The 21,723-nt window shown below is 43.6% G+C and overlaps 1 protein-coding gene across 7 annotated transcripts in view; it reads left to right on the top strand.

The window, feature by feature from the left end:
• The window catches only part of IRF2 (interferon regulatory factor 2), a 40,744-nt gene extending 20,277 nt beyond the window's left edge, over window positions 1–20,467 (top strand). For all 7 annotated transcript variants that reach the window (XM_084518511.1, XM_084518512.1, XM_084518515.1 and 4 more), the window contains 7 exons: window positions 2,011–2,110; window positions 2,733–2,909; window positions 5,412–5,458; window positions 9,043–9,154; window positions 13,028–13,192; window positions 17,715–17,761; window positions 19,115–20,467. In XM_084518511.1, the coding sequence (XP_084374637.1) occupies window positions 2,011–2,110; window positions 2,733–2,909; window positions 5,412–5,458; window positions 9,043–9,154; window positions 13,028–13,192; window positions 17,715–17,761; window positions 19,115–19,426 (960 nt within the window). In that variant the 3' untranslated portion in view covers window positions 19,427–20,467. The remainder of the gene's footprint in view (window positions 1–2,010; window positions 2,111–2,732; window positions 2,910–5,411; window positions 5,459–9,042; window positions 9,155–13,027; window positions 13,193–17,714; window positions 17,762–19,114) is intronic.
• Window positions 20,468–21,723: the final 1,256 nt, after the last annotated feature.

Genomic DNA, 21,723 nt, shown 5'->3' with positions numbered 1-21,723 from the left:
ACATGGTGCTATATCTGTAGTCTTATTCAGTCTGCAAGTTCCTAAAGAACTTCTTGGATGTCATTGCAGAATATGAAATCAATTGAATAACCTCTGTAGCATCGTGTAGCGTTGTTGAAACTTCTTCCTATCACCAAACATGAGAAGACTTTTTAGTCTGGTCTATTCATGCAGTTCTTTGTAGATTTTTTTAATGGGCCTGTATTTTTTTCCAGGCTAATCACTGTCTGCAGGAGAGTAAAGGCAATAGAGCTTATTCTCACGGTGATGAACACAGTAGAGCTGTGGACCACAGGAAAGTGGGGTTGAAACTTTCTTTAGACCAACTGTACTTGGGGAAAGAGGAGAGCATACCTCTAAGATGTTTTAAATATGTAGAGGGGGAAGAGATAGGAGGCAAAAGGCACATGAGGCAAATGATGAAGAATGGATGAAAAGGAAGGAGTGTGTGAGAGTGTGCAGGAGAATGGAGAACACGTTAGATCTGTGATTTCACCAAATTAAAAGATGAAGCGAAAAGGGAAGAATGCGGTTCTGAACAAATGAATGTAAATGGGAAGGGACAGGAGAAAATAGTTGAAGGTGACAAAAAAATGCAGGCTCAAAAAAGCAAAGATCACCCAGAAAGGAGAGGAAATAAACCTTAACTTGACATTAGTGAAATATTAACCTGACAGACAAGGAAGAAAAGCTGTTGTTGGAGGAAGGGGGGAGGGCAAAGGATTTATCTCAGCCGACCTTAGACATCTACAAAGCAGTCATTTAAATAAGGGCTGCTGTCTAAAGTTGTTTGCACTTAATGGAGAGAAAGAGGCAATTTGGGGTTGTAATTCAGTTGGTGAGTTAAAGGAAATTGTGCCCTGAAAGTGCTTTTCTCTTCACTAGCTGTGAAAGAAATCTAAACCGGTAGGGGTGGCGCTTACAGTGTAAGATATCTGTATTTAAAGCCAGGTGAGGTGTATCCTGCCCAAGAGGAGGATTTTGTTTGTGGAACAAAACCCTTTTTCATGGCTTTGCAGACATGAGTGTTCTTATACAACCCCCTAGGTCATTACATAGCAATTCTTTCCTGTGTTACATGATATGAAAGCACATCTGACCCAGCATCCATCTGGCCTAGTATCCTATCTCTGATGATGGCCTGGGTGAAGTGCTCTTGGAAGGAGTACAGGAGACACCACAGGGGGAATATGATTCTTCCCACTCCTGTGCTGTTTGAGCTCTGAAAGGCATTGTGCTCCCAGAGGTGGAGTTGCATATGAGCCCATCATCTTTGACAGTCACCAGTGTACTTATCTTCCACAAGTTTTTCTGTTCCCTTTGTGAATCAGTTTATACTTCCACTACATAAGGCACGCCCTGGTTTAACTATGTGTTGTGTAAACAAACAAACAGGCCTTCCTTTGGATTGCTTTAAATCTACTTTTCTTCAACCTCAAGTTTCTGAGCTAAAAGAAGTGTGGCTACTTTTAATTCCACCCCTGCACATGGGTGTCCTGTATCTTTTTTTATCCCACTGCAGAGAAGTCTACATTTGATACACGTCCTGTTTGATTAGCTCATAAATTTTAGATATCCCTTTCTTTCACCATGCTAGTTTTACTGGCTGAATTCTAAATCCCTTGAATTAGCTCTGTTCCTATGGTTGTTTACTTTTGTATCTGATTTTTTTAATCATAAAAGTGTCCGTGCTGCCAAAACTAGCCCTCGTTTTGAATGTTTAGAAAATGTGTAGCACTGAATGTTTTATCCATGTGTCAGCTTGGAAAGCTGCCAGTCTCGTAGTCCACGAAGGGGCATCTGAGTATTTCATATACTTGGGGCTGTATTCTGCTTTCACTGACGCCAGTGGATGTTTTCCTGTTGAGTTCAGTGACAGCAGCACTGGGTTAGAAGGAAGCAAAACATTTGCAGATGCTGGAAGTGCATTTTTAAATGGGTGACTTAAAGTCATCAGAAAATCCCTGAAGTCAATCAATATCGGCATTTCCTGTTTGTTTTCCCTTCCAGGAGAAGAAGATTTTTCAGATTCCATGGATGCATGCTGCAAGACATGGGTGGGATGTTGAAAAAGATGCTCCCTTATTTAGAAACTGGGCAATTCACACAGGTATTGGGACTCTCTTTTTGCAGGACAGGTTTTCACTTTGTTTTCCCTTTAAGAGTTGTATTTTCCTCCTTTCATGTCTTTGCTTTTACTAACACAGTAAATGAATTGAAGCTTCCAGATCTGTGGGAGGCTAAGTGCTTTTTTCAAGGTCTGCAGTACTCCCCAGCTTTATTGAATGGCCATAAGTCATTTGCATTTTAGGTACACAGTAAAACTTAATTGATTTAAACGTTAACAAGATCGGGTTCAAAATTGTTTGGAGTAGAGCATGCTCAGCACTTTGTAGACTTGGGCCCTTAGGCTTTTTATGTGTTTCTATGGATTTGAGCCAGACATAATAAAGGTAAATGCTGTGCAAGCTTTTCCACGTTGTTGTAGAGTTGCATCTGATCCGCAGTGCCCTAAGTCTTTCTTGAACAGAAACTGTTTTTAATCATGTGTTCGAGAAACATGCATGAGAATGAGGTCGCAGAATTCGCTTGCTCTTGCAACCTCAGCTGTTGTTTGAATGCCCGTCTTGAGAACCAAAGACTAATGCCTTGGAGTTAACCTGCGTTGCTATCAGTCTGCCTGGGGTATTCAGTTATGCATCGTGTGTGCCTAACTCTCTTTTCTTGCTTAGGAAAATACCAGTCGGGGGTAGATAAACCTGATCCAAAGACATGGAAAGCAAACTTCCGCTGTGCTATGAACTCTCTGCCAGATATAGAAGAAGTGAAGGACAAAAGTATAAAGAAAGGAAACAATGCCTTCAGGGTGTACCGGATGCTGCCACTATCTGAAAGACCTTCCAAAAAAGGTAGAGGAGAGAGTTTGCGAGTGTGAAATTGGTGTTGGGTGCATTGCTGCTATGGGGTCTGCATAACGTGCCATTTTACGTCTCCTGCTGTAAAGTCAGACTGTTCTATCCAGGTGTTCCCCAGAACTTAGGAACTTCTGCATGAAAAATGGGCTGTATTCAATTAAGAGAACAAGCTACTTTGAGAGAGGATCGATGAGACACGATAACTGGTGGTCTGTGTAAATGGTGATAGCTCTGTTAAAGCCGATGGAGCTGTGTTCAGATGCTAGTCCCGTGTACCTTGCTTGCTTAAATTTTGGGGCTGCCAGTAACTGCTGCCAAATGGGCCAAGCTTGATAGGGGACAGTGATACGGCATAAGCAGCTGAAGATTTGCAGAGTGACAAACACCCCTAACTTGAATCAGGAAAAATGTTTCCTGCGGGAGGTGTTAATAACAGTGCTGAACTAAAGCACAGTTTTAGGAAGCTGAGAATACCACAGGGGAGAGCCTCTATTCATTTTTCTGTGGCACCACTTTCAAAATCTCAGTCCCTGTGAGGTATCCTAGTGAATGAAGGCAGCATAAAGCCATATCTGCTTATTCCCTAACTCTCATGAGAGAACTGGGTCTCCTTCAGTCAAGGGGGCTGAATAGAGGATGTTCGACATTTGTGCATTTGGCACAGTAAAACTCATTCAGAATATGGTGACAAGCATTTTTCTGTCTGTTTCCAAGCAAGGATAGAAATAAGCTCACACTCCTTTTAGCTGAGTGGGAGCAGTACTCTCAAGCATAGCTGTGGCCTACATAGAAAAGCTGGTTCTGTAGGCTGCAGGGACCAAACTCAGCTGTCATGTGGAACTGGGAGCTCAAATTCAGCATCTGTGTTTCCTATATAAGGAACAAACTCCCAGGTTTGACATCCTAGGATCTCTGTTCAGGATGTTAAACCATGGAGCCACTTCTTTAGTTACATAGTTAAACAAGGCCATGAAAAAAAAAAAGGCTGTCCTCTTTGCCCCCAGGGCATGGTAGTGGTGACATGAGAAACTGTTTAAACTCCTCAGATTTGGCGTAGGCTTTAGGTCTCCTACATGCCAGGAGAAGATCCAACCACCAGGTCAATCTCATGAGTGGTTTCTTTTTGAGTAGAAACACCGGTTTCTTTATGGCTTTGTTATTGTCTTATGGAGTAGAAGATGGGCTTCCTTTTTCCTCTGGTATCTTCTAGAGCCTAGAAGTATTGGATTAAAAGATAACCTGCAATCCCAATGTATAATGCTCCTCTAAAATCAAATCCGGTTCACCTAGTGCTCAATTTGTTATTTTCTCAAACTGAGAAGTAAAAGGCACATCTTAAGTTTAAGGTAACTGTGGTTGGAAGCATTTAACTCTGGCATTTCACGGGCAGAATCATACTATGAAATGAAGATCAGTCTGGAAAAAGTAGAATTTTTGCTTTGGAACTGTTTCCGATCTCTCATCTGTCTTGTATTTTTTACATTCAGGCATATATCCATGAACCACAATCTGTCCCATTGTGGTAGATTCCTCTCATAGCTGTAAGAGCTAGAAAAGTTCGTCATGAAAAATGAGATTCTGGAGCTCCGTGCAGGAGAAGATTCCACTACAAATCCAGTTACTATACAACTGACATACTCTGGGCCTTGTATATATTCTCACTTGCCCTTTCTACATGGCATGTGGCTATATTTATGTATGAGTGAGGGCAAAAGAATTTGTCTGCAAACATTTCTAATTCGAAGTGCTGTCTTGTAGTACGGATGGGAGAAATTCCTGGGACACGTCTGTACAAACAGCAGGGTAGAGCAGAGCTTGCATCAGCAGGTCTGAGCTTTCACGTTAGGGTCCCTTCAGGACACAGCAGGGGCAGTAGTGCTGAGGTCTGCCGAGGCATGGGAGGTTTGGTGAGGGCCATACACCTTGGGTTTTTTTCTGCATTCTCAAATCCAGCATGATTACATAAACCACTTTTGCATTAATTATAATATATAATCCTTCTCCCATGTTGCAACCATTTACAAAAATGCATTGAAGTTTACTGTGATCTCTTTTCACATGTTAAAGAATGATCTCCCTTTTCCTGTTGCTACAGTTAGAGTGTCTCAAGTGCAATTAGGAATGCATTTTGATATTTTTTTTCTTTGAGTATTTTTATCAAGTTTGCTTTTCCTTTAACAGTCCCTGGTGCTTAGTATGTCACTCTTTCATATTTTTCACCTTGCTTTTTTGAATGAGATCACTTTATTTAGTCCATTTATGGTTCTTTTTTGCAGTCCTTCAAAAATGAAACACAAAACCCGAGTGCTCAAGGTAAATTTTTGACTGCCCAGCCCTTATAGTGAGCTTAAAATTAAACAAAATGAGCTCTCCCTTTCTTAGGAGGTGCTACTATTTTGAGGCACATTTGGGGGCTATTTCTTAGTGGATATAGAAGGCATATAGGAAAAGTCATGGCACAGAGAACTTTAAGAGATCTTCTTTCTGTTGTTGCAGGAAAAAAAACAAAGTCCGAGAAGGACGACAAATTCAAACAAATTAAGGTAAGAAGCGGCTGTTAATACTGTAAGAGCTTGTGAAAACAATCTGTTGCAATATTTCTTAATAGCCCCAGTAGTATGTTGTGGATATTTGCAAATCTCCTATGCTTGTGGTTTGGTTAAGTAGCTACAGTTATTTTGAATTTTTTTTTTTTTAAACCTGAAGCCTGTTACAGCCATGACTAACGTCATCAGTTGACACAGCCCTTGTGTTGCAATGCCTGGAGGTTGGAAAACTGGCAGCTTTGGCAATACATTTGCCATTTGTTTGTCTGTGTAAGTAGAAATAAGGTAATTACGGAAGGAATGCTTCTGAACAATGCAACTACCTTTTGTGCAGAAGGCATTGGAAATTCATTTTCGTTTAGGCAAGGGGGAGACGTTTTATCGGAGCTGCACTATCTTGTGCACTGTAGGTTGGAGAAATTCAGTTGTAAAGCTCATCAGGTAGCATATGAGATTTCTTCTTGTTCAGAGCATGGACCCAAACTCCCATTTGCTTTCCCTACAAAGCATGGTATTTGATAGGTTTCACAGTTCTGCTGAGGCCCCTCAAAGAAGATCCTTGTTAAATAGTGGCAAGATTTGGTCCAATTTGTTTTTTTTTTCATAAAGTAAATTGCAAAGTTTCCAGACTTTCAGGCTTCACTGAAGTTTGTGTTCTTGGGTCTTTCATTGAAATCTGGGATTGGAGTAGTGAAAGCATGGCCTGCAGTAGCATGTAGCAATGTCCGTCCTCTGCTGCTTACTTCTCAGGGACTGTGGCTCTCATTCCTCAGCCAGGTGAATGCTTGAGGCCTGGTAAAAAGACTTGATTGCAATTGGATTTGGAAGGCAAAAACTCTTTTGGTGACTTGTATAATTACGTGTCAGAGCACTCCTTTATTCTGGTAAGGTCCTTTGGTCAGCGTCGGGCAGCACACAATGCCTCCCAAACCTGGCAGGAGCACTTTGCTGTTCCCCTTCTTCATAATCTTTATTTTAGTCAAAATATTAAATACCTTAAAAGCTGTAGAGGTGCTTGAACAGTCTTGTCTTCTTCATTAAGACTGATCTCACCAATACTACTTGAGAGAGTTCCAGTGATGTCGGGGAGATTATTACACACAGCATTATGTCTGTGAGTAGGAGCCTGCAGGGAGGTGCTCACAGCTTTTGGGGGTGCCTTCTTCCAGCTTGGTTGCCCTGAACTGTGCAGAAGTGTTGGGCCACACAACGCAGCAGCAGCAGGCTGATCTGGCCATGCTTCCAGCACATACACCTGCCACTGATAGCTGTGAATACATGTATATGGCTCGCCAGCCACTAATTATGATATGGCTGCTTACCTTTTGCAGGCTTTGATATGGGGCCAGGTCCTGACCGTTCTCCTTTATTCTGAGAAATGTGTACATGAGTTGACTTCCAAATACACCTGGCTTTATAAAATAGGTGCTCATTCAGTGCTCAGCCACTGCTAGGCAGGCTGTTGAGTGCTGAAGGCAGTAACTGTGAAGAAAGATGGTGGATGAGTTAATGCAAACGCACGTTTTTGAAAGCCGCTTAAATTTCTTTGCTTGGTGATGTGGATTCCTGAGATCTGAGCTGTGTGGTTTTCGTTGAAAGCCTTGCTGGAGCCTGGAAAACCTCTGCTTAGTGAAGATGAGCGGGAGGCTGCTCCATGACCAGCCTCTTAACTGCTGTAGGGTAACAGGGTCACCACTGCCAGACCCTGTGGGTGCCCAGAGCTCTAGGGCAACCACTGGTGGGGTGAGGAGAGCTGCCAGACCTTGCTGGAGAGACTTGGTGCCAGGCCTTGCCGGGCTGCTGAGGCCAAGCCTGAGCAGGGTGCTCAGTGAGGGTGCTTCCTTCCTCATCCCCGCTGTGGGTGTGAGGCCTGGCCTGCACCTAATCCCTGCTCCACTTCAGGCAAAGGAGCTGAGAGCGGGTCTCCACCTTGCAGATGAATCTCCTGGGTTTTTGGGCAAATGGAGGAGAGGCCATAGGTACCTGAGCAGCCCAAAGAGAAACAGGCTCTTTCCTTTGGAGACAGAGTTCAGGGCTGAGATGACTGCATGGGGCTTAATCTCTACCTTCTCTTACGTGTAGTTTTGGCTATGCATGCAGCTTCCCATTCAGACATTTGTTTAGGTCGAAGTGACACCTTTCCCTGTCCTTTCAGTTTAGCTTCCTTCAGGCATAACTGGAAAGTTAAGTGATTTAACATCGACTGTGCCAGTGTCCACGTCCCTCTGTGGATCTGGCACCATCACCTGAGTTGTAGGATGAATATTTATTTCTGCAGCTTGATAGGGCAGCTAAATAAACGTTTCTGTAACTAAGCCTCAGCAAAGCTGAGCGAGTTACAGTGTGAGCAGCATTCCCATGGGGGCTGCTGCGTTTGCCAGGGCGTTGCACAACACCAGGGCTCCGGTGCAGAGTCCTCATCTGTCTCTGCAGTCGGTATTTGTGGATGGATCAATAGCAGCTAATTTTATTTTTTTGCTGTTTTTCCGGTCCTTTGACTTGTGGGCTGACACTACCAGTGTGGCTCATCAAAGACCGGTTGCCACTAGTGCTTTACTCTCCTCTGGTTTTTCGTCCCCACGGTAACAGTTCATACGGTTCGTACTGTGAAGGGCTGGCACCACAAGCCTTGAGGCTTGCCTTTGCCCTGTGCTTGATGAAGTGATTTGGAGTAGCAAAAATGGGCATACTGTGGCATCAGATCACACCAGCAGTTCTGCACCTCTCTGCAGATGCTGTGAGGACAGGAGCGATGCAGGATTTCACTTCTGGTGGCAGCACTGCCTGCCCAGAACGGGAGCAGAAGGCTTTAGACTTTCTATCTGCTAACCCCATAAAGGAGCCCGTAACAGGGAGGAGGTTGGACTTGTAGTTAATTCTTTAAAAGAGTCTATAGCTTTTTAAAGAAATCCTGAGTTTGTGGAATTAAATTTTTGGTGTCTAGTCTGAAGGGAGGACTTTAGATTCCCATTTGAGTGTAACAGACCTACAGAGTATGCGTCTTGCGGACAGCTCAGTGTATATAGAACAGGTGGTGTTTTCCCAACGCTGTTGCCCTGTGGTAATGTTTATGATGTGATCTAAAAGGCTGTATTTAGTGTAAACATCTTGGTTTGCTTTCAGGCTTGCTGCAGAGAAAAATTAAGACTAGAATTTAGTAATTACTATGCTGGAGCTAAGGCTTCCTTTAAGAGAGCGCTAAGAGATACGGCATGTTTGGAAGGGAGCAAGGATGAATATTAAATAGAATACATTTTAAAGCAATGTTTCTTCTTTGTTTGTTCCAAATGTTAATCTCTTGTAGTAAATAGCACACTAATTTCTTGCTCTCTGAAGGCTCACTCTAAATCTGAAAATTAAAAATAGCTTTAGTTTCAAAGCTGAAGATTTGGAAGTGGAATAAACTCTGGCTGCTTCTCAGAGCGCCAAATTACTCGTTCTGAAACTGTGTCTAACAGAGCAGTGGCTATGCAGCAGGCAGAAGCGATTTAATTTATTACCATCTCAGAAAACAGGGATGAACTGAGTCCAGGCTCCTAAAATAAATCAAACCTGACCCAACTGTACTGTTTTCATTCTAGCAAGAGCCAGTTGAATCATCTTTTGGGATTAATGGGCTAAATGATGTCACTTCTGACTATTTCCTGCCCTCCAGTATAAAAAATGAAGTTGACAGTACAGTGAACATTGTAGGTAAGTACTACTATGCTTTTCATATATGCTAAGCATACAGGTGAATTAAAACACGATTTCATGAAATAGGTGGTACCAGAAATAAACTTCTGACTCTGCCAAACTCACCTTTCCAGCAGCATTTTGCACTTTGGAAAACAACACAGTTAAAATTGTCTACATGCTTTTTGCTAGCCCAAGACATGCAAGGTCCTGCTTGTGGGCCAGCCCCACCACCATGCCGAGACAGTGAGCAGCACTTCTGCAGCATGGTTGTTCCCCTGAGATCAAAGCTTTTACAGACTTCTTCAGGTGGCTTTTCCTAACATTAACTTACTATACAGGCTAGTCTTCAGCTATGAGGATATTGTAGCCAGTGTCTGTGGGAGTTAGACCAAAGTTGGATCACAGTTTCCCATTGCTCAAAGAACAGGTTTGTATAGGTTAACATTTTATTTGTGAATTTAAACCTACAGATGAAATAAAGGACCTCAGTTCTTTTACCTCAGTATCAGAGTCCGTTCTTAACATCACAGAGCTAACAAGAAAGATCAGTGAAGACTGTATTTAGAAACCAGTACGTTAGGAATTAGATGTCATCTTTGAAGAATGTGAATAATTGGACCTTGGTAGAATAATGGGGCTGTTCTTGACAGCTCTTTTTCAGCTAAGGTTGTGACTGTAGTGAGGAATCTTAGAAATGTGAGCCGTGTAACATTTTCTCTAGAATTCCACTTTTATATATGAGGAAGAAGTGTTTGAAAAATATATTAATCTTCTGTATGCAAAGATGGCAGAAATTACATGCAGTGACTATTTTTGCTACCCAATTTTTTGGTCACACAGCTTTTCATGAAGTCATTCCTCCAAGTACTTTTATGGTCTAGAAGTACTTTTGTTCTCTTTATGGTAGTTTATTTAATCATCTCTTGCTTTGTAAAAGTATTGGGGCATGATTTTTGCTCCTACTATTACAGAGGGCTTTATAACTCAAAGGAATAGCACAGTATTGTGGTATGTTTACTGACTGACTCATAAACAAATCCGAAATACACCAAAGCTGATATGCAGCCCCAGCAAGGAAGCTTCATACACTTTTGCTTTATTTTACAACCTTAAAGTCAAACAGAGATCAATTAACAGCATTCTTTGAAATGTACCTGCTGTTCCCCCAAATCCAAGACAGTAATTTTGCTGCAACAGCTCAGTTTTGTACAGTGCAATGTATCCTGAACTCCTGTTAAATTTTATTGTGAGATGAATGCATGTTGCACCATAGCAGATCTTAGTAATTTACAGGACAGGAGCCATACTGGTAACATCAACGTAAAACTGGTAAAGGGGCTGATGTGGAAACCGAGCAAGATGTTCAGAGGAACAGAACTGAGTTTGCACCTTAAGGGCCTTCATTTTTCCTTGAGCTCACAAGGGAGATGTCTGGTTAGCCTTTTTTTTCCCTTTGCTTCTGTGGATAGACCTAGCATCCATTTTCAGAGGTGGAACAACAAGGTTTGGGTGCGTAACTGTGATCCAGTGTTGTTTAATTAATGGCTTGTGAGTGTGCTGCTTATCCAGTCTGAGGAGAGAAGTCCTTATTTAGTACTCCAGGCTGGTATTTAATGTAAACAGGGGGGAAAGGGTAAAATAGATAGATATATTCTGCAGAAAGGAGGGAAGTCAACTGGCAGGGAGAAAAGACAAACAGCACTTGCAGTGCTTCTGACATACGTGCAGCTCAAGGAAGAGTGGTGGCACATTGCCCAAGTGAGCAGTATTTTTTGCTGCACTGAAATTATCTCGTGGGGTGGGTAAGAATTCTTCAGGTCTTGAAGAGAAAGATAAAACAGTGCAGATGGCCTGTTCTTATCCCAACAGTGTTGCACAATACTGGTTTCTCCTGGATAAAAATTAACTCTGTGTGTGTGTGTTTGTGAGTGTGCACACGCATGTGCTCCTGCCCCCTCCGCCCAATAAAAAGCAGGTCCTTTCAGAACCAGGAAAACTGATAATAAAATGTCTAGAACAAAATGGTAGTAATTGTAGTGGGCCAACTGAAAAAAAAAAAAAAAAAAGACTATCTGGTATGTATGTAATTTTCTATATGTTGGAATTGTCTCACAGAATGCACATCCCCCAGGCTTTGGGGGAGTTGCCAGAAGTTGGCTGGCACTTCACAAAGCTTTTCCCTGGGAGAAAAACCTGTCACTTTTCTTTTCCAAAACATCGTGTTCTTACCTTGTCTAAAGATAGAAGGCAGGAATGGGTTGTGTGTGTATACATGTGCATTCATGTATATTTACCTGAATCCGTCCAGAAAAAGATACTATCTTTTGCTTTTTTTTTTTTTTTTTTTTAATTAATAATCAGATTACTTAGGTCACTTAACAGAAGAATTTCAAGATGTACTGTGCTTCACTTACCACATTTTTCTCCATTATGAACCTAGAATAAAAACGTGCTGTCTCAATTCCTAATGATACCATATAGCTCGGTGAATTAATTGTGGCTGTCCTTTGAAACTCCAGTATTGGCCAGCTCCAGAATGACATTACCAGGTGGAATGGACTACTGGGGCCTGAAAGATTTAGTAGAGTTGTTCCTATGTAAAACTTAAAATAGGCATTTATCACTGTACAGCGTGTTTAAGACTAAAAATAGTTCACAAAACACAAATAAATCTGAAACATTTCTTCCGGCACAAAATCTTTCCAAGCTCTTGTTGAATTTGGTAGGAATATATCTGTATGAAGGTTGTTTCTCTTGATGTTTTGTGGTCCAGTGAAAGAATATCTGTAGTCCTTCCCTTTCTCTTGGACAGCTGGGGTTTCAGGTTAGCCATCCCCTGAGGTCTCTCTGTCCATCCATGTTGTCCTGATCTAGCTAGTGGCTTTCAGCTCAGTGCTGGATTAATGCAGTAGTCATGTGTTCATGCTGCTGGGATCAAAAGGGGAGGTTGTACAAGACAAAGGGAATTGTTTCAAGATGCTCCAGATAACTGAGGTTTTGGCTTTTACAACAGTACTTCTTTGCTAAGTAACTTCTAAGTTTATTCCCCTGTTTCAAAAGGGTGTTCTGTAGCACAGCTAGTGGCTGCAAAGTATTTTGGGACGCTTACAAAGCATCCATGGTGCTTTCACTTTGTAGAAATAAGTAATGTTTCTTTGGTATTAAATATTATGTGCATGGGGGAATAGGAAAACCATCTGTTAATAACTAACCAGACTGTAGCTGTCAGTCACAGACCACAGGGACTACAGACTAGCAGTACAACTGTGATTTTCTACATGCCACCACTGGCATTGCGAGGATCAGTAAGAACAAGCATCTGATTGGAGAGGAAATTTTTGGCAGATTCATGTCATGTATAAATCAGCTTTTTAACATATTTTACATGACCAGGTGGCTGTTTTTCCGCACGCCTGTTCTGACCCATTTGCTTTCATGATGCATAATTTACACAAGAGCATCCAGAGGCTGTGGGACGTGGGCAGCTTGTTGGGTGAGGATGCTTCCCAGATTAGGAGAGATTGCCGTGGTCTGTATGCCCTGGTGAAGGGAGGGGGTGGCCGTGGTCTTCCCTGGGAAAGCGTCTGGACAGCTGGTGTGCTGGGGACGGCTCGAGGGCATTTTGAATGAGAGCCAGGAAAAAGTTAGGTATTTTCAGTTGTCACAAGTGGAAAAGAAATGTCTTTGAAGGTGATGGAAACTAAGTATGTCACACAGGTTTCCTATAGAAGTCCCTTTGAAAGCAGGTGGTGGACGTGGAAGAAAGTGCTGAGGCTATATTAAAGACTGCATTTCACTCAAATACCAAGCAGTCTCCAAGGACAAGCTCTTAGAGATTCATCAGAGTCGACATAAAACGAGTAATCAATTTTTTCTTCTGACTCCAAGTTGTAGGACAGCCGCACCTTGATGGCAGCAGTGAGGAGCAGGTGATAGTTGCCAATCCTCCAGATGTTTGCCAGGTAGTAGAGGTGACAACGGAAAGTGATGAACAGCCCCTCAGCATGAGCCAACTGTACCCCCTACAGATCTCTCCTGTCTCGTCCTATGCAGGTAAGCATCCGGGTGTTTCTTTTTTGGAAATGTTTGGGAGATACTCGATTTGCTCAGGAGTGTCAAGCCAAGAGGCAGGGGTCACCACAGGGGAAAGAGTGGCTTTTCCAGGGGAGCTGGTACAGATTCAGAAATGTCTGTTCCGCTGCCTTTTGTATTTTTAACTCAAAAATTCGCAGTCCTGTATATTCATCTTACCTTGGGAAACCACTCAGCAGATCTAAGGATGGAAATGTAAGCTGCAGTGTGTAGCCTGTGATTAATGGAAAAATAACCTTTTCAGATGTTGTGCAGAGATATCTTGTCATCTTTTATTAGAGGGACATTTTCAGTGGTACAAATTGTACGTTGCCCATATATTGTGTCCCCTTTGCACCCTGACCTTTTAAAGATAAAAGGTCATCTCTGATGCATGTTTCCGTGATGCCTACCACAGTGGGTACAGAGCACTAAGGGCTGCACTAATGATGTATAATGTAAATGTGAAGCTGAGGGCCCTGGAGGAGTGGATGTGTCTTGTTGCATATAGTCTGCAGACTAGAACAGCCATGTAGTGACTGATAACAAGTGGTCTGTGGAGGTCTTGCTTCCAACGTCTGTCTCCCATCTGGATACTGTGATATCTAGTAAGGGTTGAGATAACAAGCTTTCCCCTGAGTCAGGGTGCTAATGGTTTCTCATTTTTATCTGGCCCATTATTTTCATAAAACTGGTAGGAAGTTAAGAGTCTTGGCACTTATTAATCCCTTATCTAAGACTGACAACGTATTCAGAAGTTGTAAGGGGAGAACAGATATAAATGCACACATGGGCACGCTATATAGAGTCCTTGCAATCACATAAGCCTTATTTCCGTAGGAAACAAGGCAAAACCACATTTGAAAGTAGAAAAAGTTTCATATCCAACCTGTCCTTCCTTTTTTAACATATTGCTAACTTGCAAGCCTCAGGATACTGAGGCAGAAACAGAAAAGTCATCTTTTTAGGCAAAATTGAGCATTAATTCTTCCCAGTGCAATTTATTATTTTACACATGGTTTTGTCTTTGACTCATTAGGCTGAATTAGTTCCAGACACATTTTCATAAAATATGAATGTAGGAATTTTTATCTTTGGGTCTGGGTGAATAGTTGATGTTCTTTTGAATAGCCTCCAATGTTAGTCTCACACACGTTGATATATGATCGTGCTTCCCAGCATGTTTAGTCTGTAATGGCCAGAGCATTTAGAAGGGCTTTGCACAGCACCAGGTGGGCGTGCTCTAACGTATTAGCAGTGGGAGACGCGGCCTTTGAAATGCTTGTCCTTCTTCCAAATGCTTCTTGCAAAACTTTCCCTGGCTATGTGAATGTGGCAACAATGCTTTCTTTTAACATCGGCTGAAGGATCTAAGTTCTTGGATGCAAACAAGAGTCACTGTCTAGCTCTGGAAGTCGTGGCGGTTGCTTGGTCTGTGACAATAGGGAGGGATGTATATGGTGACAAGAGAATCGTCCAGACATGAGCAAGTCCTGAGCTACCTTTCCTAAAGTCAGTGCAAGAAGTCTGCATAAATGAAGCATGTCTGAAGTTGTTCTGCTATCCCCTTATGTTGTCTTAGTGTCCTGGTGGTCTTGAGCTGACCTAACTTATATCAGGACCTGCTAACTCATAACTAGGATAGCACAGAGATGATTTCATGCCACTGACGTGCCTTTAAATGCATCTTAAGACAGCTCTTGAGGATCCTGGTTAGTCTAGCCAGAGGCCAGCAAGACATAGAGTACTCCTATGGTCTGTCCTGGAACAAGTCCTGATTAATATCTTCATCAGCGAGCAGAGGAGGTGGTGGAGTGCACACTTGTGAAGCTTACAGCAGACACAAATAAAGGGCACCAGTCAATATGGCCAAGGGCAGGGCCACAGTCCAGAAAAAAGCGGAGAGGCTGCAGGAGAGTGGCCAATGGGAACCTTAGGAAATTCACAGATTCATGATAACATCTAGCTTGGAAAAACCCTTCAAGATCACCAAGTCCAGCCAGTTCAGCTGACACAAAGTCCTGCTTTTGGAAAGGAGGAGCCCTTTGCAGCGATTCAGGCTGGGGCTGCTGAAGTGAGGAGCAGCTCTGCACAAAGCGGGGTGGGCAGGGAGCTGGACGTGAGCCAGCAGAGCACCCTGGCTGCAGAGAAGGCCAGCAGCCTTCAGGGCTATGGCTAGGAGATCTAGGCAAGTGAGTATCCCCCTCTACTCAGCGCTTGTCATGCTGCTGCTGGAGCACAGGGCCTGGTTCTGAGTCCCCCAGGCCAAGAAAGCAACAAACAGGGGCGAGTGCAGGGAAGGGCTGCCAGGGTGGTCAGGGGCTGGGGCAGTTGTCCTGTGAGGAAGTGCTGATTGAGGGACTGGGGCTTGAAGAAAAGGTCCTGGTACCCTCACAGCAGCCTGTCCATACCTACAGGGATGGTACTGGGAAGGTCGAGCACAGCTCCTCACAGTGAGGCGTGGAGGGAAGATGAGAGGCAATGGGCATAAATCGAAGCGAGAGAACATGGTCCAACTGGACATAGGAACAAATGTCACATTTTTCACCACAGGGTTTGTCAGAACCCTGACGTTTGTAGGACGTTCTTGTGACTGTTTCGGATTTTATCTTGTTACACACAAGTCCATAAAGGAGCCCTGAACCTGCCCTCGTGGCTTTGCTGAGTGGAGTTGCCTCCTGTGTCAGGTGCTGCCATGGGTTGGCAGGGAGGAGCATGACCAGAACAGCTGTGCAAGAGCAGTTAGTTTAGCTCTTCTGAAACAACAACAACAACAACAAACGGTAGCTGGAGGTATCAGCTGTCCTACATAAATCTGCTTTATTTCAAAAACACCTCTAGTTCCTTTCTGAGGTTACACAGGCAAGTGATATGTCTGGCCCTTACGAGTTTCCTCAGATTTCCACTGACATCTATGAAATCCGTTTTTTTAGTACCAAGGCTGTTCTTGTCAACCTTGTCTTGTTTGACACCGATTCAAATAACCTTCCTGATTCAAATAGCCTCTCTAACTTTCCATCCCCAAGTGGCTTGCTTCCCTGGCTATGCTAACTATAGTGCTATCTCTTGCTCAGCATTTTGTTATGTATAAACATCAAGGATAGATTCCTTTTCATCTGCATCACCCTTTTTTTGTTGCCACATGTTTCTTCATGTCAAGGAATATCTGCTTCTTGTCTCTGTGTTGATCCCTCTTATTGACTCTATCTCCAGGGCCATTTCTCCTTCTGTACAGATTACTTTCTGCCTCTCCCCCCCTCTCTCTCCCCTCAGTCTGGCTTAATGGACCAGCTTTATCACGTTGTCACATCTCTCTTTACCTGGGCCAGTGGATGAGGAGCCCTGCAGAGTGTTAACTTCACAGAGCTTCACAGTTAGATCCTCTGCTTGCCGCATGCTGGGACTGGGACTTGTGGAGTAGGTGAAGTGTCAGCTGTGGCAGTCAGAGCATTCAGTAGCTGAGCTGCCAGCTTCTTTGCTTCAGGATGCTGGGTGCAGTTTAGATCCTTACGTCTGAAGGAGCAATTCAGACCATAAGTTTATGGCTCTCTGCCCAAACCTCGTCCTTAGCCGAGCCTCAAGAGCTCTGGAGACTCGCAGGGGAGCTCCTCTGGTCCAACCACTGTTCAAGCAGGGACATCTAGAGGGCTTGAAAATACAGCTGAAAGCCCTGGGTTTCGGGCTCTTCTGCAAGCAAGGCTGAGCTGCAGGAGGATGGCTGTCCTGCTGGAGCTGCTGGCCTGTCCCTTGGTGCAGAGGGGTGGCAGCTTGTGTGTGTATTTGTGTGTTTGTGCTCTGGCTGAAATGGTGAGGGCCAGAGAGGCAGTAGGGAGGGGTGAGAGGCGATGGGGCTGTCCTGCTTTGGTGCAGAATGTCATTACATTTCTCTGTGCTGGAGTCATGGGTGGAGGGCAGAGAAACAGGCTGAAGGACTGGGCAAGGGTGGCAAGAATGAAATAAAAGCGAAGTAAACCAGCAGTAGTAAAGTGCAAGAAGTGGCAACGAGCCCTTGAGGCGGCAGATTGAGATAACAGTTTATGAAACAAAAACACACTTATCTCCTCTGGGGTGGAGTTGTAGATGGTTTTGCAGCGAGATAAAAATAAGGATTGGAAAGGACTTTGCCCATAGCTGGGCCTCAAGCTGCCCAGAGCAGGTGAGGGAGGGGGGCATTCCCTGCCAGCAGGAGTCTCCTCCCTCTGCCCAGAAGTATGTGCAGTTACACAGATCTGCTGCTTCCACCTCTGTTGCTGTCTTTCCCAGGGTGTGTCCGTATTAACCGTGATAACCATGTGAATTTGCTCCAGTCGTTCAATGATGCCTTGTGGTCTAGCCCTTCAATTACTTTGCACAGGGGGTCCGTGCTTTGCTATTGTTTCCTGCTTGTTTGGCTTGGCTCTGTTTGCTTGTACTTCTTTGAAGTGGATCGAGCCTCTTGAGCTGGATCTTGCTACTGTAGATAAAATAACACGAGTTTCATTTTTGCTTCCATTTTGTTTGACAGAAAGTGAAACGACTGACAGCGTTCCAAGCGATGAAGAAAATGCAGAGGTAAGTGCTTTCTGAAGTCTAAACATTTTGGGGCAAGATCTCAAAATAATGTCCAGAGGTATTCTTTTGTCTTCTACGTTTGCAACTGCCTACCACTGAAACATTCAGTTTTAAAAGCTGAGAGAGAAAAACAAAAACTAGAAAGGTTCAAAGGATACATATGTTTGGATGATTTCCTAGCAGAACGGATATCTCTGCAAGTTCCTTCTTCCTCATCTGTCATAACTACAAGGCGATAAATTTGCATAAGAAAATACTCTGTCGAACCATCAACAGTGCCAACTAATTTGTGAATACAGAGCAACCCAGTGGCCTTTGTCATGTGCTCTATGTGTGTGTGTGCACCATGCATTGACACTGCTGGGCAGTGAGCATTTCATCTCAGCTGGAAGCGCGCTCACTTTGTTTTCCTTAAATGGCATCTGAGCTCATACAATTGGAGGAAATGTTTACATGTATGATAGAAATGCAACTTGAACATTTGAGGTATGTGAGGCAAAAGGCTTTCCTGAGAAGTGAAGACCAAGTTAGCGCTCAGCATCAGCTACCTGCTGCCAGCGTGGTTATAACAGTGTTTCTTGCCCTGCCCTGCACCAGAGGGCTGGATGGGCTGCTATTCTTTCCTGCTTTGGTGAAGCAGGAAGCTCAGTAAAATGCCCCAGGAGGGTTTGTGTAGCCGGTAAAGGAGAAGTGTGGGAATTCACCAGCTACTTCACCAGTAGCGACTGAGGTGGGAGCTCCATGGCTCCCCAAACCCAGCGAGGACTCTCCTTTGACAGAACATGCCGTTGTGGCATGTGTGATGTGGAAGGAAAAGGATGCTCGTGTTCCCTTGGCAAACCTCATAGCTGTGATGTTGGACATGCTATCAAGGGACGTTGACTTTCCCAGCAGCCTTACCTGTGTTGACAATGTGGGCGGTGCTGTTTGAAAGGTGTTGAGTCTCTGTACCTGCCTGTTGGCAGGAGGATGCTCTCCCCAGTAATGGAGGAGACTTCCATTTGATGCTCTTGAGTTTTTGGTCTTCTGTGTCCGATTCTGTGTCTGGCACCCTGGCAGTAAGGCCTTCCTTTTCCATCAGAAGAGTGGGCAGAGTCTCCTGAGTGATGGAGAGCAAGCCACCAAGGTTCAGATACAGGACTTCCTAAAGAGAGAAATGTCAGAGAGCAAAGACATTCAAAGTCAGCAGGTAGTAAAGTTAGCAAAGACATTCAATGCCAGCAGGTAGGATTTTAGAGAGGGAGCAACTCCTGTGCAATTTGTGGATGTTTCTGTCTTCATCTTGTTCCCGTGAGCACCTTACAAAGTGCATTCACTCATGTATTCTTTCCTCATTCTTCTTCCCCTTTGTAGGGCCGACTTCATTGGCAGAAGAAAAACATTGAAGGCAAACAGTATCTCAGCAATCTGGGAATGAGGAACACTTCTCATACGCTTCCCAGCATGGCCACTTTCGTTGCCAACAAGCCTGACCTGCAGGTGACCATCAAAGAAGAAAGCTGCCCACTGCCTTACAACAGCTCCTGGCCCCCGTTCCCAGACATCCCCCTGCCACAAGTAGTGTCCACAGCCTCCACTAGCAGCAGCCGGCCAGACCGCGAGACGCGGGCAAGTGTCATCAAGAAAACGTCAGACATCACCCAGTCGAGAGTCAAGAGCTGCTAAGCCTTTGACAGTGTGTTTTTTAGCTTCGTTTTGTTTGGTTTTGTATTTTATGTTTCTCTAGGAGAGGTTCATCCCTTGACGCACATTAGACAAATCTAAGGTAAAGAAAGCCTTGGCAATATAAAACATTGCTGTGTCCGACTCCAGTGCCGGAGTGTTTTTAACTCAGGACTCCAGCCGTCAGTATGTACACCTGAACCCAGACGGACTTCCAAGGTTGCTAGGTAGGAAAAACCCAAGAACTTTGGCCCACTCACAGGTTCCAGTGTTTCATATGAGGACCAACCGACCACAAGGGAAGTGGTGCTGCTGCGCTTCTTGCTGTCAAGGCTGTGATGGAACTGAAAGCCTCAGAATGGAAGAGAAAATGTGAACTAGCTGGAATATTTTTAAATAAAAAAATCTATTGTGAATATTGTACATAGTGCAGTACTAGCAACGTTGCAGTCTGCTTCTGCACCTTATTAAGAAAGCACTTATGAAAGGCCTTTTATTACCTTGCTCTACTTAATGGCACATTGAAGGTCCCTCCCCACCTGTATTCTTTTCCAAGGCTATTCTTGCTAAAGTGTCTTTAAAGAATAGAGGAAAGGAAAGGAAGTTAAAACTTCCCATGTGGATTTCATACATTTTAAGACTGCTTTTCTCATGTTTGTTTTCTAATCTGCTATGCTTGAATGCCGCGTGGTACAATAGGAAAAAAAAAAAAAACTATTACAGAGATATTATGCAAATTCCCAGATTTAAAAAAGAAGAAGAAGAATACTCTAATTCTAACCAGAGCAAGCTTTTTTATTTTTTATACAGGGGAATATTTTATTCAAAATAAAATTCTAAAGTGAATATAATTTTTTTTAATCTTTTCTACAGCAAATTTATAATTTTAAGAATCAGTCCTTGGTTATCAGCAGTTATTACATCCTTGTGGCACATTTTTTTTTTTAATTTTGTAAAGGTGAAATAGCTTTTATGAGCTCATGTAGCAATCAGATTATCCTGTGGATTGATAATAAATATGGTATATAGTTAAATTTTTAATAATCCTCTTGTTTGTCTCTCTTTTTTTAATCTTGCAGAAGCCCCAGATGGGTGTTTGATAGGTGGATGTGACCTCAGAGTGAACAATTAGCATGAGCCGTCTTTACAGTTTCTGCAGTGCCCATCTAACAGAGTGGGAAGTGCTGTGCTCGAGACAGCTTGAGGTGGAAAGAGGAACTAGAGCTTAATGGCAACCTACTCAAGTTTGGCCTCACGTGAACAGGTTGGGAACTGGGAAACCTCTTCTGGTGCTATTCCATGGTTGGGCTTGGAGCAAGGCACCTCATGGAAGGGATCTTGAGGAAGCCCATCCCCAGCCCAAAGCAGGCTCAGCTGTGTTTGCCCCGTTCCTGGTAGATACCTGTTTAGTTTACTCAGTTTTCTTGTCCAGAAAATTACGTTTTTGAAGAGTTTCAAGCAATAGCTCTTCATTAGTGGAATGAATCAGAAGTCAAGTAAACACACTTGAAGTAAACATCCCCCAAGGCTTTCAACATCTACTGTGTGATGACAAATTCTGATTTCTCTGGGCCTTTGAGGGAAGCTGTTGAGTGTCTAATTAAGTGTGTGCAGTGGCTTGCAGGACTGCGTGGTGGTGGTGGGCAAACCATGCTGTTGGTTCTGTGAGGTGCTATACTCTGAGCTATCACAGAGTGTTCTCCAGGTGTGCCTATCAGGCCGATACTGACTCGACAGCCGAGTGCACGTGGAGTATTGTGCATGTGTGGCTGATGAGCAGCAACAGGCACAAAATTGGCTGTGTCAAAGGGAGATGTATTAGTTTTCTATTAAAAAGGCTCAGGTTCTGGCCAGTAGGGTTTTGCTGTGTGCTTAACCTGATACCACAATTTCAAGTTTCATCACAAGCCCATCTGAAACTTGCAGTTTCGCACCCAGAGGTGTGTGAAGACAGGGCTAGAGCTTTGGTCAGGGCTGGGAGGAAAAGACAGCCCAGAGCAGTATTTGAAGTGAGCCTGAAAACTCGTAACAGTGAAAACTGGTGTATGTAACAGAGACTTCCTGGTCTCTGTCCTTTTTTTGGGGGTTGTGTACTCACCCTTGCAGTGGCCATTCCAAAGGCCAGAAGGTTTGGTCTTCTGCAAAGAGATTGTGTGTGTTGGGGGCGTGTTACACTGAGTCTCCATTATCCTGAAGCCTTTGCCTCATTATTTTTTGTTTTCTTAACACAGTCTGCTTTGTTTTTTGTAACTTCCCAGCTCAAGGTTGGAAGTTGCTCTCTAGTGTTTCCCAGCCACAAT

The sequence above is a fragment of the Aythya ferina genome, assembly GCF_964211825.1.
Source record: "Aythya ferina genome assembly, chromosome: 4".
In the NCBI taxonomy this organism is placed as follows: Eukaryota; Metazoa; Chordata; class Aves; order Anseriformes; family Anatidae; genus Aythya; species Aythya ferina.
The sequence above is the reverse complement of the archived record's forward strand: the minus strand, read 5'-3'. Positions and strand labels throughout refer to the sequence as shown.